Consider the following 17,695-nt stretch of genomic DNA (forward strand, 5'->3'; position numbering starts at 1 on the left):
ATCACTCCCCCTTCACTGAAGCCTTTGGCCCCTGGATGTTTTCCCTTCTATCCAGGCATCAGTTTAGGTGACTACACTTCACTTCACCTCTCCATTTCTTATCCTCCATTTTCTGTGGTCTGTTCAGCTCCTCTTCGGCTACCCCTTTCCACAGCCACATCTCAGACCTTGTCATAATTACTTAATCACTAACTCAGGCCTCCTCCTATCCTGTCCTCCCCTATCCTCCTGGTTTGCTTATTCTGTTCCCACCATAGCCATTCCTTGAGTGAGGTTCTCCTATTATTGAGTCGTTTTACTTCTCCCAATCCAACAGCCCTCACTCACATTGTCTTTTTCTTATTGAACTTACGGTCCCTGGTATATCCTTTGAGTAACGTAACTCTCTACCTATTTTTTTACCCATCTAGCAAAACTCCATCTGTGGCTTGGCTGAACTGCCATTCATCTTTTGTACTTGTTTCGCCTCTGATTGTACCAGCTACATTACTTGTCTGATGGGAGGGACTGTGTCTTAATTGTTCTTAACTCTAGTACCTACCACATATACTTAGTATTTTAAAGAGTGCTGCGTAGTACTTCAAGATAGCATACAATGAGTGAATTTGACAATGCATGGCCAGATAACCAGAAAAGTTCCAGTGTTACGATGGGTGAGTGTGAATATGAGCACGTAGGAGTGGCACAAATCTTTATGTTAGACCAGATAAAGTCTAACCTTGTTTTACCTTTTGGTATCAACTCAACTCTTTATGCATGATCTCAAATTATGTAATTATGTTTTACAGGCAACAAACAGGCATTTCCCACAAACTGTTACAGGGGCATATTTGAGTGGCGTTCGAGAAGCAAGCAAGATTGCAGCATTTTAAGAATTCGGTGGACCCAGCTTTCTTCTGTACCCCAGATGGGGAAATTTGAATCACATGTTAAACCTCAGTTTTATAAGAGGGGGAAAAAACCGTCTCTACATAGTAAAACTGAAATGTTTCTAAGGCGATATGATAATGCAAACCTATTTCATCACTCTGAAAGCACTGACCTCAAAAAACCTTATAAGCACTTAGATTTAATTGCATTTTCCATAGGTTCAACTACTGCTGAAAGTCTGGATTTCAGAATAAAGCAGAATGTAAGTTTCAGTTGAGGCCATGGATTTGATTGTTCCATGGCTGGAAGTTCCCTTTAGATTTCACATTTTATATGGCTGATCAATTTTCATACATTGAGAAACCAAGTCAATCAAGCAGGAATCATTTAAAAACCAGATAAAGCCATGTTTTTCTTCTGTGACAATTTATCAGTATCTTTACCAATGAGCCTTAATTTTTATATAGGTCCAATATTGAGCTTTTACTTAAAATTTAGATAGAATTTTTTTTGGATACAGCACAAACTCCAGTTGACAGTAAAATGAAGCTTCTAGGTATTTTGTATTGTACATATTTCCTCCTACTGGGTGTTCAAAAGAAATTTAAATTCAAGTATCTTTTGTGATAAAATGTTTTAGATTTGTGCACCCATTGGCAAAACAGGAAAGTTTCCAGATAGGTATTGCATCATTGAGAATGCAGCACAGATAGCGTGGGCTTCACACTATAGACACAGAATATAGCTTTTTCTTAAAGCCAAATTTGGGTGATAGGACACTTTAAATATCCTTAATTTTGGCAACCACTAGCAAAAAAACTTGTCAGAATAATTTAACCAAGCCCCTCTCCACTTCTTTTATTTAAAAGCACTGATTCAATTGCTAGGAATATTTTTGCAGATTTTTCTTTACAGTATTCCATAGGCAGGTCCACTGGAAAACTGCAGAAAAATGTGAGCTCTCCTGGTAAATAGTATACATTTTATAAGCTATATTTTAAAGGCCTAAGAACATGGCAAGTATTTACTTTTATCTTTTTTTTAAAAACACTCATGACAGAAAACAGTTTAATAATATCTCATTCTAAAATAAAACACTGGTTGCAGGGTCTTCAGGATGCCTATTTTGCCAAGAAACTTCAGTATACAGGTTAGAAATATGCTTTTGTTTTTGAACAATAATTATATTGGTTTGCTTTAAAGAAGGGACTATGACTTTAAAGAGACTTCAAAATATTGAGTATTTTAAAAATTTAAAAGTAGGTCAGTTTATAACGACTAAATACCTAACACACCAAGAATGTGCAGTGAACCCCAGGCATTTAAGACACCTCCCCCACCGCCCGCCCCCCCCCCCCCCCGGCAATCAAAGTGTGGTCCCAAAACAAGCCAACAGCTGTATATCTCAAAAGTTAACCCAAGACAACTCTGATATTTAGGTTATTTGTTGAGACTCATTGGTACTGACTGGCAAGTATTCTGCTTTAAAGTATCATGTATTAAAATGTTTAGACAGCATGTGTTTTAAAGTGATAAATGCAAAATGTTATAAGTTTGAAATGGTTAACAGTAAATTATTATGTTAGTTTCCAGGCACTTGAACTGTGCTACAAGTAGGGGAAAACCTACTTTAAAGTATGGTAAATGTGTGTTTTAAACTTCCTATCAAGTGACATACTTCATTTGATTTTTTGTTTAAGAAGCCATGGTACTTTTTTCTTGAGTTACTTTGGATATGTTTTTTCAATGCCATCTGAAGATTTTGTAATTGAGTAGCAGTAAATATACAGATTTACAATGTTTTAACTACAGTTCATGAATAGCTGGTTGTGTAAAACTAATAAAAAACTAGACTTTCACATGTACTCTGTACTGTAGTGGTGATACATCCATTTAATAAGTGTGCGTACTCATCAATAACTTTCATACAGAACAACAACTCCATTTCCTCACTTCCAAATACTCTATGCATGACTACTTACCTTCTTTATAGCAAATGGTCATAAAATTAACCTTAATTATTCAGTTTTGTGAAGTCACTCCAAGAAAATGGTCCATTACCACAAACGAGTATTCCAAATTGTATAGGTTATAGGGCTGAATCAATTTAAAAATCCCTTTTCAGAATTATTCACCATAAGGAAATGCTATATACACCTATAAGATATCAAATGCAAGTGACTTAAAACACCAGTGATTTAGATTTATTTTTATTGACAAGGTTTATAAGAACAAATATTTAAAATCGAAGGCCAATTATTAGGTCTCATTTAGTTGCTTATTTTGTTCACTTGTATTTACCTTTCCCTAGTGTCTGAGTAACTATCAAGAAACAAACCTGTGAAAATACCTGTTAACATTCAACATATATTTTTATATATTTCTGTTCTATGATGCAAAGATATTTTTCAACACTTAATTGGTGCAACAAATGTGTCATTCTGTCATAAACAGCATGTTTTAAAATTCAGATTTAATAAACTGATTTAAGACAGTAAATTTGAAAGACAAAATTAGTCTCATTCAGGAGTGGTCCATTATGTTGATCATCTAGAATCAACACTGATTAACCAAACTCTGAAAGCCAAGAGCCCCAACTCCAGAGAAACATTAAATTTCTTTAATGTAAAAGTATATTATTTTTGAGACACACTTTGTCAGAGACATCCACGATTGCCTGCACATTATATTCTGGCATTATAATCTGGTACTTTAGTCATAATCGTGAAGCTGGCTAGGTTTCCAGTAAATATCAGCATTTTATATGGGCAAAAGCAGTTAATAAAAACCAGTTCATTTACTGTAAGCCAAATGTGCTTGTACTTAATCCCACCCTTTCCCAAAGTTTTTGAAGCTTTGATAGGTTGATTTTTGGTCTGTCCTTATATAATATAAAACGTACCTACAGACACTTTTACAGAGTTAATACTAAAATTACAAATTGATGACACTTTCGAGGCAAAGCAGGGTAACTGTTCCTTCAGTGTTCCCATCACTGAATTGACTTTCACTGCTCCATCATACTGTTTGGCTGAACACTGACATTCCATAGTCTACAACTATAAAGATACCTACCTATGTGAGTTTAAAAAGTGATCTGCACAAAAGAAATAAAAAAACTTTATATACAACCAATTGTTTTTTAAAAATACAAAAATAACATCTGTCACTTTTGTCATGCTGACAATTTGACATATATACACATGCAGGAGAAAAGTTCCAATTCAGTCATCTGGACAACTGTAGCTTGTATATTTTTAATATGATGGACACACTGCCGCTGAATTTTCACACTGACAGAGATGTGTATTCAAAATATTTCATATACTAAATACTACAATCTCTGTGTGTATAAATCCTGGTGATAACAGTTTTTGTTCTACTTGATTAAAAGTATGCCTTAAGCAAGCTAATATTAAGTGCACTAAAATCCACAACAGCTCAAGAATCTATGACCTTATATAAAGAAATCCAAAATGTACAAAATACAACTATAAAAGCAAGGAACAATTAATGCCATGCAAGATTTTAAACTAAAAATGGCATAGAAATGCAATTTAAAACAGCAAACTCAAATTCACATAACACTCAAGATAAAAAGGTCAGCAGTAAGTTCTACTAACTTTGCTTAACAAGGATTTAGAAAAGGAAATACATTCTCTTTGCTGGTATAATGGTATAAATCAGATCTTCAAATCTATGGGAACGAGTCATCTTCTCTGTCCTCTATCTCAAGAAATCAGCTGTAATGAAAGAGAAACATTATTTTGCCATAAATCATAAACCTTTATCCCATTTTTCCCACATCTATTTTACTATTTTGTCCTTCAAAAATCAGTTGAGATCAATACAGAATTATAGCTACCTGCTGATCTTCCCCTCACCTTTGCCTCGTAGACAGGAACTTCCTCAAGTATTTGTGAGAGCAACGTTGAGATGCCCAGCTACCCAGGTACACCATGAGGCCACATCATAATCTGAGTTCAAGTCTTATCACTAACTGTTCAAACTTTAATTTTAAGCTTTAAAGTGGGAATGAGAAGAAATAAATTTCCCTATTATGAAGAAATGTGAGGATCAAATGTGATATTTAGTGACATGAATATTTTGAAAAATATGGAGTATTTTATGTAATTTTTGTCTTATATTTCTAAAGTCAAACTTGAAAGATTGAAATATTTACCTCTTTTACAGTTGTTTTTATGAAATCTTTTCTTTCAGTTAAATCGTAAGTAGGATAATTTTCATAGACCTATGTATAGTGAAAAGGAAAAATAATGTTAAAAGCAGATTTTAAAATCCAGTAATATTGTCTTTGAATAAAAGCAGGAAATCTGCTACGTGCAAATAGCCACAACCATCCCAACAGTACTCTGGTTCACCCATATGGAATTCTATTCCAAATGAGTATTTTAATAATATTGTATATGATGTGGAAAACTAGCATGCAAACATTCTCAGTGTTTTCAGGCTGAGAGTCTGGAATGAATTAACTAACCATAAACAAGCCAGATGTGATGGCTCACGCCTGTAATTCCAACACTCTGGGAAACCTAGGTGGGAAGATCACTTGAGCCCAGGAATTCGAAACCAGCCTCAGGCAACCTGGTGAGACCTTGTGTCTACAAAAAATTTAAAAAGTAGCCAGGCATGGTCATGCATGCCTGTAATCCCAGCTACTGAGGAGGCTGAAGCAGGAGGATGGCTTGGGCCCAGGAGGTTGAGGTTGCAGTGAGCTGTGTTGGTGGCACTGCATTCCAGCCTGGACCACAGAGTGTGGGGAAAAGAGAGAGAGATCAGATTGTTACTGTGTCTGTGTAGAAAGAAGTAGACCATAGGAGACTCCATTTTGTTCTGTACTAAGAAAAATTCTTCTGCCTTGAGATGCTGTTACTCTCTGAAACATGTGCTGTGTCAACTCAGGGTGAAATGGATTAAGGGCTGTGCAAGATGTGCTTTGTTAAACAGATGCTTGAAGGCAGCATGCTCGTTAACAGTCATCACCACTCCCTAATCTCAAGTACCCAGGGACACAAACACCACGGAAGGCTGCAGGGACCTCTGCCTAGGAAAGCCAGGTATTCTCCAAGGTTTCTCCCCATGTGACAGTCTGAAATATGGCCTCGTGAGAAGGGAAAGACCTGACCGTCCCCCAGCCCGACACCCTTAAAGGGTCTGTGCTGAGGAGGGTTAGTATAAGAGGAAGGAACGCCTCTTTGCAGTTGAGACAAGAGGAAGGCATCTGTCTCCTGCCTGTCCCTGGGCAATGGAATGTCTCGGTATAAAACCCGATTGTATGTTCCATCTACTGAGATAGGGGAAAACCGCCTTAGGGCTGGAGGTGGGACATGCGGGCAGCAATACTGTAAGGCATTGAGATGTTTATGTGTATACATATCTAAAGCACAGCACTTAATTCTTTACCTTGTCTATGATGCAGAGACCTTTGTTCACATGTTTATCTGCTGACCTTGTCTCCACTATTATCCTATGACCCTGCCACATCCCCCTCTCCGAGAAACACCCAAGAATGACCAATAAATACTAAGGGACCTCAGAAGCCGGCCGGATCCTCCGTATACTGAACGCTGGTCCCCTGAGTCCCCTTATTTCTTTCTCTATACTTTGTGTCTTTTTCTTTTCCAAGTCTCTCGTTTCACCTAACAAGAAACACCCACAGGTGTGGAGGGGCAACCCACCCCTTGAACAGAGCAAGACCCTGTCTCAAAAACAAAAAACCCCAACAAACATGGGTAAAGAAAACATCCAGATAGATCTTAGATAACAGAACTAAGTTCTTTATGTTGGCAAGTCATCTGCCAAGTGTCTTTTAGGGAAAGCTTCTTTCTTCTCCAACCCTTGTTATTATCCAGCACCCTACCTATGATTCCACAACCTGAAAAGCAATGAACTGCTTCCTCTACTCCACTGCTCAGTCCCTCCCTAAAGTTAAATCCTAAGACCCAGGTGGTCTCAAGAGTCCTCTACTCCTAAAATTTGACTAAATTTCTGCCTTTTGTCAATTTTCTCAGTCCTGTTATACTTGCTGCTTGACTCAGGTCCTGACTCTATAAGCTCACAGTCTGTAAGCACCCTGTAGGCTTTACTTCCACTGTAAGTTCAGGGTCAGCAACTTTTTCTGTAAAGGGCTAGATGGTACAAATAGTTTCAATTTTGCCAGTCAGTTTCTACTCTGCCAGTTTCTACTCAACTATGTGTTGTAGTGGCAATGCTGCCATAGACAATAGTTAAATAAATAGATGTGGCTGTATTACAATAAAATTTTGCTTACAAAACCAGGTGACTTAGAATGGATTTAGCCCACAGGCTGTAGTATGCCAACCCTCTAAAATATAGTTCATCATTTAAATTATTCTAATTGTTTGCCCCGGGAGGTTCCAAGATGGCCAAATAGGAACAGCTCCAGTCTACAGCTCCCACCGTGAGCGACGCAGAAGACGGGTGATTTCTGCATTTCCAACTGAGATACCGGGTTCATCTCACTGGGGCTTGTCGGACGGTGGGTACAGGACAGTGGGTGCAGCCAACCGAGCGTGAGCTGAAGCAGGGCAAGGCATCGCCTCACCTGGGAAGCGCAAGGGGTCAGGGAATTCCCTTTCCTAGCCAAAGGAAGCTGTGATAGACGGCACCTGGAAAATTGGGTCACTCCCACCGTAATACTGCACTTTTCCAACAATCTTAGCAAACGGCACACCAGGAGATTATATCCCGCGCCTGGCTCGGACAGTCCCACGCCCACGGAGCCTCGCTCATTGCTAGCACAGCAGTCTAAGATTTAACTGCAAGGTGGCAGCAAGGCTGGGGGAGGGGCGCCCGCCATTGCTGAGGCTTGAGTAGTAAACAAAGCTGCCAGGAAGCTCGAACTGGGTGGAGCCCACCACAGCTCAAGGAGGCCTGACTGCCTCTGTAGACTCCACCTCTGACAGACTGCCTCAAGTGAGTCCCTGTCCCTTGAGTGGCCTAACTGGAGACACCTCCCAGTAGGAGCTGACTGACACCTCACACGGCCGGGTGCCACTCTGAGACGAAGCTTCCAGAGGAAGGATCAGGCAGAACAGTATTTGCTGTTCTGCAGCCTCCGCTGCTGATACCCAGGCAAACAGGGTCTGGAGTGGACCTCCAGCAAACTCCAACAGACCTGCAGCTGAGGGTCCTGACTGTTAGAAGGAAAACTAACAAACAAAAAGGACATCCACACCAAAACCCCATCTGTACGTCACCATCATCAAAGACCAAAGGTAGATAAAACCACAAAGATGGGAAGAAACCAGAGCAGAAAAGCTGAAAATTCTAAAAATTAGAGCGCCTCTTCTCCAAAGGAACACAGCTCCTCGCCAGCAATGGAACAAAGCTGGACGGAGAATGACTTTGATGAGTTGAGAGAAGGCTTCAGACGATCAAACTTCTCCAAGCTTAAAGGAGGATGTTCGAACCCATCACAAAGAAGCTAAAAACCTTGAAAAAAGATGAGACGAATGGCTAACTAGAATAACCAGTGTAGAGAAGTCCTTAAATGACCTGATGGCGCTGAAAACCATGGCACGAGAACGTGACGCATGCACAAGCTTCAGTAGCCGATTCCATCAACTGGAAGAAAGGGTATCAGTGATTGAAGAGCAAATGAATGAAATGAAGCGAGAAGAGAAGTTTGGAGAAAAAAGAGTAAAAAGAAACAAACAAAGCCTCCAAGAAACACGGGACTATGTGAAAAGACCAAATCTACATCTGACTGGTGTACCTGAAAGTGATGGGGAGAATGGAAACAAGTTGGAAAACACTCTTCAGGATATTATCCAGGAGAACTTCCCCAATCTAGCAAGGCAGGCCAACATTCAAATTCAGGAAATACAGAGAACACCACAAAAATACTCCTCGAGAAGAGCAACTCCAAGACACATAATTGCCAGATTCACCAAAGCTGAAATGAAGGAAAAAATGTTAAGGGCAGCCAGAGAGAAAGGTCGGGTTACCCACAAAGGGAAGCCCATCAAACTAACAGCGGATCTCTAGGCAGAAACTCTACAAGCCAGAAGAGAGTGAGGGCCAATATTCGACATTCTTAAAGAAAAGAATTTTCAACCCAGAATTTCATATCCAGCTAAACTAAGCTTCATAAGTGAAGGAGGAATAAAATCCTTTACAGACAAGCAAATGCTGAGAGATTTTGTCACCACCAGGCCTGCCTTACAAGAGCTCCTGAAGGAAGCACTAAACATGGAAAGGAACAACCGGTACCAGCCACTGCAAAAACATGCCAAATTGTAAAGACCATCGATGCTAGGAAGAAACTGCATCAACTAACAAGCAAAATAACCAGCTAACATCATAATGACAGGATCAAATTCACACATAACAACATTAACCTTAAATGTAAATGGGCTAAATGCTCCAATTAAGAGACACAGACTGACAAACTGGATAAAGAGTCAAGATCCATCAGCGTGCTGTATTCAGGAGACCCATCTCATGTGCAGAGACACACATAGGCTCAAAATGAAGGGATGGAGGAAGATCTACCAAGCAAATGGAAAACAAAAAAAGCAGGGGTTGCAATCCTAGTCTCTGATAAAACAGACTTTAAACCAACAAATATCAAAAGAGACAAAGAAGGCCATTACATAATGGTAAAGGGATCAATTCAACAAGGAGAGCTAACTATCCTAAATATATATGCACCCAATACAGGAGCACCCAGATTCATAAAGCAAGTCCTTAGAGACCTACAAAGAGACGTAGACTCCCACACAATAATAATGGGAGACTTTAACACCACACTGCAACATTAGTCAGATCAGTGAGACAGAAAGTCAACAAGGATACCCAGGAATTGAACTCAGCTCTGCACCAAGCGGACCTAACAGACATCTACAGAACTCTCCACCCCAAATCAACAGAATATACATTCTTCTCAGCACTACATCGCACTTATTCCAAAATTGACCACATAGTTGGAAGTAAAGCACTCCTCAGCAAATGTAAAATTTTAACAAACTCTCTCTCAGACCACAGTGCAATCAAACTGGAACTCAGGATTAAGAAACTCACTCAAAACAGCTCAACTACATGGAAACAGAACAACCTGCTCCTGAATGACTACTGGGTACATAACAAAATGAAGGCAGAAATAAAGATGTTCTTTGAAACCAATGAGAAAAACGACACAACATACCACAATCTCTGGGACACATTTAACGCAGTGTGTAGAGGGAAATTTACAGCACTAAATGCCCACAAGAGAAATCAAAAAAGATCTAAAATTGACACCCTAACATCACAATTAAAAGAACTAGAGAAGCAAGAGCAAACACATTCAAAAGCTAGCAGAAGGCAAGAAATAACTAAGATCCGAGCAGAACTGAAGGAGACACAGACACAAAAAAACCTTCAAAAAAAGCAATTAATCCAGGAGCTGGTTTTTTGAAAAGATCAATAAAATTGATAGACCGCTAGCAAGACTAATAAGAAAAGAGAGAAGAATCAAACAGACGAAATAAAAAATGATAAAGGGGATATCACCACCGATCCCACAGAAATACAAACTACCATCAGAGAATACTACAAACACCTCTACGCAAATAAACTAGAAAATCTAGATGAAATGGATAAATTCCTGGACACATACACCCTCCCAAGACTAAACCAGGAAGAAGCTGAATCTGTGAATAGACCAATAACAGGTTCTGAAATTGAGGCAATAATTAACAGCCTACCAACCAAAAAAAGTTCAGGACCAGATGGATTCACAGCTGAATTCTACCAGACGTACAAGGAGGAACTGATACCATTACTTCTAAAACTATTCCAATGAACAGAAAAAGAGGGAATCCTCCGTAACTCATTTTATGAGGCCACCATCATCCTGATATCAAAGCCTGGCAGAGACACAACAAAAAAAGAGAATTTCAGACCAATATCCCTGATGAACATCGACGCAAAAATCCTCAATACAATACTGGCAAACCGAATCCAGCAGCAAATCAAAAACCTTATCTACCATGATCAAGTGGACTTCATCCCTGGCATGCAAGGCTGGTTCAACACACGCAAATCAACAAACGTAATCCATCATATAAACAGAAACAAAGACAAAAACCACAAGATTATCTCAATAGATACAGAAAAGGCCTTCGACAAAATTCAACAGCCCTTCATGCTAAAAACTCTCAATAAATTAGGTAGTGATGTGACGTATCTCAAAATAATAAAGAGCTATTTATGACAAACCCACAGTCATCATATTGAATGGGCAAAAACTGGAATCATTCCCTTTGAAAACTGGCACAAGACAGGGATGCCCTCTCTCACCACTCCTATTCAACATAGTGCTGGAAGTTCTGGCCAGGGCAATCAGGCAGGAGAAAGAAAATAAAGGGTATTCAATTAGGAAAAGAGGAACTCAAATTGTCCCTGTTTGCAGATGACATGATTCTATATTTAGAAAACCCCATCGTCTCAGCCCAAAATCTCCTTAAGCTGATAAGCAACTTCAGCAAAGTCTCAGGATACAAAATCAGTGTGCAAAAATCACAAGCATTCCTATACACCCATAACAGAGAACCAAATAATGAGTGAATTCCCATTCACAATTGCTTCAAAGAGATTAAAATACCTAGGAATCCAACTTAACAAGGGATGTGAAGGACCTCTTCAAGGAGAACTACAAGCCACTACTCAACACAATAAAAGAGGACACAAACAAATGGAAGAACATTCCACGCTCAAGGATTGGAAGAATCAATATCTTGAAAATGGCCATAGATAATTTATAGATTCAATGCCATCCCCATCAAGCTACCAATCACTTTCTTCATAGAACTGGAAAAAACTAAAGTTCATATGGAATCAAAAAAGAGCCCGCATTGCCAAAACAATCTTAAGCCAAAAGAACAAAGCTGGAGGCAGCACACTACCTGACTTCAAACTATACTATAAGGCTACAGTAACCAAAACAGCATGGTACTGGTACCAAAACAGAGATATAGACCAATGGAACAGAACAGAGCCCTCGGAAATAATACCACACACATCTTCAACCATATGATCTTTGACAAACCTGACAAAAACAAGCAATGGGGAAAGGATTCCCTATTTAATAAATGGTGCTGGGAAAACTGGCTAGCCATATGTAGAAAGCTGAAACTGGATCCCTTCCTTACACCTTATACAAAAATTAATTCAAGACGGATTAAAGACTTAAACGTTAGACCTAAAACCATAAAAACCCTAGAAGAAAACCTAGGCAATACCATTCAGGACATAGGCATAGGCAAGGACTTCATGTCTAAAACACCAAAAGCAATGGCAACAAAAGCCAAAATTGACAAATGGGATCTAATTAAACTAAAGAGCTTCTGCACAGCAAAAGAAACTACCATCAGAGTGAACAGGCAACCTACAGAATGGGAGAAAATTTTTGCAATCTACTCATCTGACAAAGGGCTAATATTCAGAATCTACAAAGAACTTAAATTTACAAGAAAAAAATCAAACAACCCCATCAAAAAGTGGGCAAAGGATATGAACAGACACTTCTCAAAAGAAGACATTTATGCAGCCAACAGACACATGAAAAAATGCTCATCATCACTGGCCATCAGAGAAATGCAAATCAAAACCACAAGGAGATACCATGTCACACCAGTTAGAATGGAGATCATCAAAAAGTCAGGAAACAACAGGTGCTGGAGAGGATGTGGAGAAATAGGAACACTTTTACACTGCTGGTGGGACTGTAAACTATTACAACCATTGTGGAAGACAGTGTGGCGATTCCTCAAGGATCTAGAACCAGAAATACCATTTGACCCAGCCATCCCATTACTGGGTATATACCCAAAGGATTATAAATCATGCTACTATAAAGACACATGCACAAGTTATGTTTATTGCGGCACTATTCACAATAGCAAAGACTTGGAACCAACCCAAATGATAGACTGGATTAAGAAAATGTGGCACATATACACCATGGAATACTATGCAGTCATAAAAAAGGATGAGTTCATGTCCTTTGTAGGGACATGGATGAAGCTGGAAACCATCATTCTCAGCAAACTATCGCAAGGACAGAAAACCAAACACTGCATGTTCTCACTCATAGGTGGGAATTGAACAATGAGAACGCTTGGACACAGGAAGGGGAACATCACACATCGGGGCCTGTTGTGGGGTGGGGGGGACGGGGGAGGGACAGCATTAGGAGATACACCTAATGTAAATGACCAGTTAATGGGTGCAGCACATCAACATGGCACATGGATATATATATATATGTAACCTGCACGTTGTACACATGTATCCTAAAACTTAAAGTATTAAAAAAAAGAAAAAAATTGTTTGCCCCTTGTTCTTTCCCTGCAAAACCCCAATCCCGAATTGGTCTAACCACTCATTTTTCTATGGTTAAGCCCAGACTACAGATTGCTGTGGGAAAATAACTTTGAAGAGACTGGTCTCATTTTCAGTTCATGGCATTCATCTTCAAAGGCTCCTCCCCCTGAAGCTCCCAGTCAGGCTCTCTCCTTTCATTTCCACCAATGGCAGTTTCATCTCCTTATTCAAGTGTCTCACACTGCTACTGTCAGCCAAAAAGCCATTATTATGAATTCCTTCAATTTTCTGACAGCGCTTTCCCCTCCAGTTGTATCTGGATTCATCAATGGTTCTTAATTTTCTTTGCCTCCACAGGACCACCCTTCACCTCTCCTGTAACTTCTCCTTTCCCACCAAATTGCTTTCTCCCCTCCACCCCTACTACCCATTAAAAATACTTTCTCACCTACCCCCATTTACCTACTATTTTCCTTCCAAAGACAGCTGCTTGAAACAGAAGTTACTTTGTTCATTTTCCTCACTATTCATTAATAACTCTTGCTTTTACCACTCTATGTCATCGTCTCCTAATTGCAGACTCCAAAACAGGTCAGTTCCTTCTCACCTGACATCTCCATGTTATTAATCCCTTTAAAAAATTTACATGAAGGTATTCACAAAAATCCTTCTAATGGACAGAACTAATTTCTATTTGACTTCCTCTCCACTCCACACTGTCATTTTAATGATGATATAACTGGGTGTCCTGCCTCTCTCATCTCATCCTTTGCTATTGCATTGTTCTTAATGTTTCTAGGATAACTTTTAAAAAATAAAAATATGATTGCGTTATGCCCCTGCTAAATCTCAATAATCTACATAGCCTCTGAATTCCTCATTTATTTCAGGAAGAAACTCAAACTCTAACATGGCATATTTAAGATCTGCAAAACTCTAATATTTTCTCTTAACTTCTGTGAGGACTTCTTTCCAATCCTAGTCTTGAGACATGTTGAACTAATACTATTCCTTTCAATTATTGTTTTGGTTAATGTGTTATTGTTCCTCAACTGTATAGAATGGGTGATGCTCCACTAGAAAATTCAGTTAAGAGCTCTTCCAAGATGCTTTTCCAGATTCCCCCAGCCTCAAGTAGGGTGCTTGTTCCGTGGCACTGCAGTACCTTCCATATTCTAACACAGCCCTCGCTTACAATATTTTAATTACTAAAATATTTATCTCTTTCTATCCCACTAGACTGTAAGCTCCTCTTGAAAGCTAAGTAATGGCTTCTCTGGTTCCACCTGTAACATTAAAAAAAATTTTTTTTTGGTAGAGACGGGATCTCACTATGCTGCCCAGGTTGGTCTTGAACTCCTGGCCTCAAGCAGTCCTCCTGCCTCAGCCTATCAAAGTGTTGGGATTACAGGCGTGAGCCACCACATCTAGCTTCTACCTGTAACATTTGGCCCAGTGCCTGAAATGTAGTAGAGAATCAATGAATGGTGAATGAATGAACAAAATAATAATCAATGTCCTTTAAAAAAGCACAGACTATTTCACTTTTGGTACATTCCAAATTGTAATTTTATTTTACCCCAACAGACAAGTTTCTAAAATTTCCATAGAATCCCTATGGAATCATATTCAAGACTAGGCCACTTTATTTCCTGAGAAGTATTAGAAATATTAGAAAAACGCTGCAGAAGTCTGAGTTAAGAACCTAATCTATAACAGCTCATTTATCACACTAAGAAGAGAATAAGACGGTTCATGAGATTCTGCTTCTTTAAACTAACATAAACTAAGGATACATCAATAGAAACAACCTACAGATCAGAAAAAGTTTCCTATGTGGTTTGGAATGTATCACTTTAATTTTATTCACTCTAACTTTATTCATTTTAATGTTATTTATAAAATAACTCCATTAGGACAGAGACTTTGACTATTTTATTTAAAGTGGTATCCCAGTACCTGTAAGATCTGGCATATAGTAGTTCAATAAATCTTTCTTCAATAAGTGAATGCACATAAGTATTTAGCTTCAAATTCAGAGATAAGTGAAAGAATTTTTCTAGCAAAAGCAAAATAATCTAAACATTTGTCTAATTACCTTTTTGCAAATCTGTTTCATTGTGACTTCCTCCAAGTTAGCACTGGCCAGTAATTTCTTTATTGTTTCCTTTAACTCTTCATCTGTAGGGGGTTTCTTCAACTTTTTAATTAAAGGTTCATCATCTGAACTATCCTCAGACTCACTTTCTAAAAGTAATATAATAACAATAATTTTTCTTACATAGTAAATTAACATTTAACAAAGGCTGAGATGAATTTTAAGCTTTCAACAGATTCTCAAAGGGGTACTGGATCAAAAAAATTATAAATCACTACTCTACAGTTACCTATAAAACATGCATACAAATTTTAGTCAATGTGAAAAATCAAAAACTATAAAAAACTGCTATACAGGTTGGGCATCCCTAATCCAAAAATCCAAAACCTGAAATGTTCCAAAATCCAGCTTTTCAGAGCACCAACATGACACCACCAGGAGGTAATTCCATACCCGACCTCGTGTGACGGGTCACAGTCAAAACTTGGTTTCAGGCCAAGGGCAGTGGTCCAAGCCTGTAAACCCAGTGCTCTGGGGGGCCAAGATAGGAGACTCGCTTGAGTCCAGCAGTTCAAGGCTACAGTGAGCTGTAATGGCACCACTGCAATAAATAATTTATTTAGTTAAAATATTAAACTACCTTCAGGCTATTTAAGATGAATATGAAACATGAATGAATTTCATGTTTAGACTGGGTCCCATCCCCAAGATATCTCTCTCTCTAGCTCTCTCTCTCTCTATATATATATTGCAAAATCTGAATCACTTCCTGTCCCAAGCATTTCAGATAAGGGATATTCAACCTGTATTACTTCTCCCCGCAATGTTCTCTGCAGTTTATCTGTTTCCCCCACACACTTAAATACTATGTACAACATATTAATATATGCTATATCGTTAAAGTTGCTGATTAATGTTATTTCTAACATACCTTTTTTGGAACTGTTTTGATTCTTCTTGGTGGTGCTGCTATCTGCTTTCTTAACATTGGCACTTTTCACAGATTTTTTACTTTTAGAAGTAGCTTTCTGTTTAGGTTTTTCTCTTTTGGCTGTCTTTTTTGGTGGCTGTTACAAAAGAAAGTAAAAGTACACATATTGATGAGATTCAATGCTATCCCATCCCATCCCTCTACTTCCCCTATACCCCTTAATAATATTAGAGAAAACTAATATATTTGGTATCAGCAATTAAAAATTCTTTTTGGGAGATGACTAATGTACAACAATTTTATCCCAACAGAAGTCTAAGCATGACAAATCACAATCACACACACACAAGAGCTGCCCATATTTATTCAACACTATGGATAAACTACATATGCATTACTCTACTTAATCTTGGGGGGGACCCCTAAATATAGATAATATTATCTTCTCTTATTTATGTTCTCTCTCTTTCAACTGGAATCTTTTTTTTTTTTTTTTTTTGAGACAGAGTCTCGCTGTGTCACCCTGGCTGGAGTGCAGTGGCACGATCTTGGTTCACTGCAACCTCTGCCCTCCCGGGTTCAAGCGAATTCTCCTGTCTCTGCCTCCCTAGTAGCTGGGATTACAGGTGCTCGCCACCACACCTGGCTAATTTTTGTATTTTTAGTAGAGATGAGGTTTTGCCATGTTGGCCAGGCTGGTCTTGAACTCCTGACCTCAGATCATCTGCCTGCCTTGGCCTCCCAAAGTGCTGGGATTACAGGCATGAGCCACCACACCTGGCCTAGAATCTTGTGTTCACTGATGTTTCCCTAACTCCTAAAATAGTCTCTGGTATACAGTAGTTGCTCAATAAATACTTATGACTATATGAGGAAACTAAGGCTCAGTGTGGTTACCTTGTCCACAGTCACATTAATAAACATGCAAGATTCAAATATAGATGTGACTCCAGAACTTGTGTTCTTAAATACTAACCCATAGGTGATTAGACACAAACAAAATACATAAATATGGATAGATTAAAATGACAGGCCAGGCATGGTGGCTCATGCCTGTAATTCCAGCACTTTGGGAGGTCAAGGCGGGCGGATCATGAGATCAAGAGACTGAGACCATCCTGGTCAACATGGTGAAACACTGTCTCTCCTAAAAATACAAAAATTAGCTGGGTGTGGTGGTGGGCACCTGTAGTCTCAGCTACTCAGGAGGCTGAGGCAAGAGAATTGCTTGAACCCTGGAGACGGAGGTTGCAGTGAGTGGAGATCGTGACACTGCACTCCAGGAGAGAGACTCTCAAAAAAAAAAAAAAAAAAAGACAAAATCAGAGTTCATACTTTGTCTCATGTGGAGCCTGTGAAATTAGAAAGCAATAATTCTTAGTTTAATTAATGTTCCCAAAGGAAAAGCTTCCTATTAAACATTCCAAGATATTTTAAATTCTCCC

General features: G+C 38.9%; 2 protein-coding genes across 7 annotated transcripts in view; one reads left to right on the forward strand and one right to left on the reverse strand.

The window, feature by feature from the left end:
• KDM1B (lysine demethylase 1B) overlaps positions 1-2,733 on the forward strand; it is a 69,098-nt gene extending 66,365 nt beyond the window's left edge. For all 6 annotated transcript variants that reach the window (XM_034961517.3, XM_034961516.3, XM_055113206.2 and 3 more), the window contains one exon: positions 789-2,733. In XM_034961517.3, the coding sequence (XP_034817408.2) occupies positions 789-872 (84 nt within the window). In that variant the 3' untranslated portion in view covers positions 873-2,733. The remainder of the gene's footprint in view (positions 1-788) is intronic.
• Positions 2,734-3,064: 331 nt separating this feature from the next.
• The window catches only part of DEK (DEK proto-oncogene), a 39,998-nt gene continuing 25,367 nt past the window's right edge, over positions 3,065-17,695 (reverse strand). The window contains exons 8-11 of the mRNA XM_008976786.4: positions 16,251-16,386; positions 15,320-15,468; positions 5,054-5,122; positions 3,065-4,613 (exon numbers count right to left, since the gene is read on the reverse strand). Of these exons, the coding sequence (XP_008975034.1) occupies positions 4,602-4,613; positions 5,054-5,122; positions 15,320-15,468; positions 16,251-16,386 (366 nt within the window). The 3' untranslated portion in view covers positions 3,065-4,601. The remainder of the gene's footprint in view (positions 4,614-5,053; positions 5,123-15,319; positions 15,469-16,250; positions 16,387-17,695) is intronic.

Source organism: Pan paniscus, chromosome 5 (assembly GCF_029289425.2).
Source record: "Pan paniscus chromosome 5, NHGRI_mPanPan1-v2.0_pri, whole genome shotgun sequence".
NCBI classification, from domain to species: domain Eukaryota; kingdom Metazoa; phylum Chordata; class Mammalia; order Primates; family Hominidae; genus Pan; species Pan paniscus.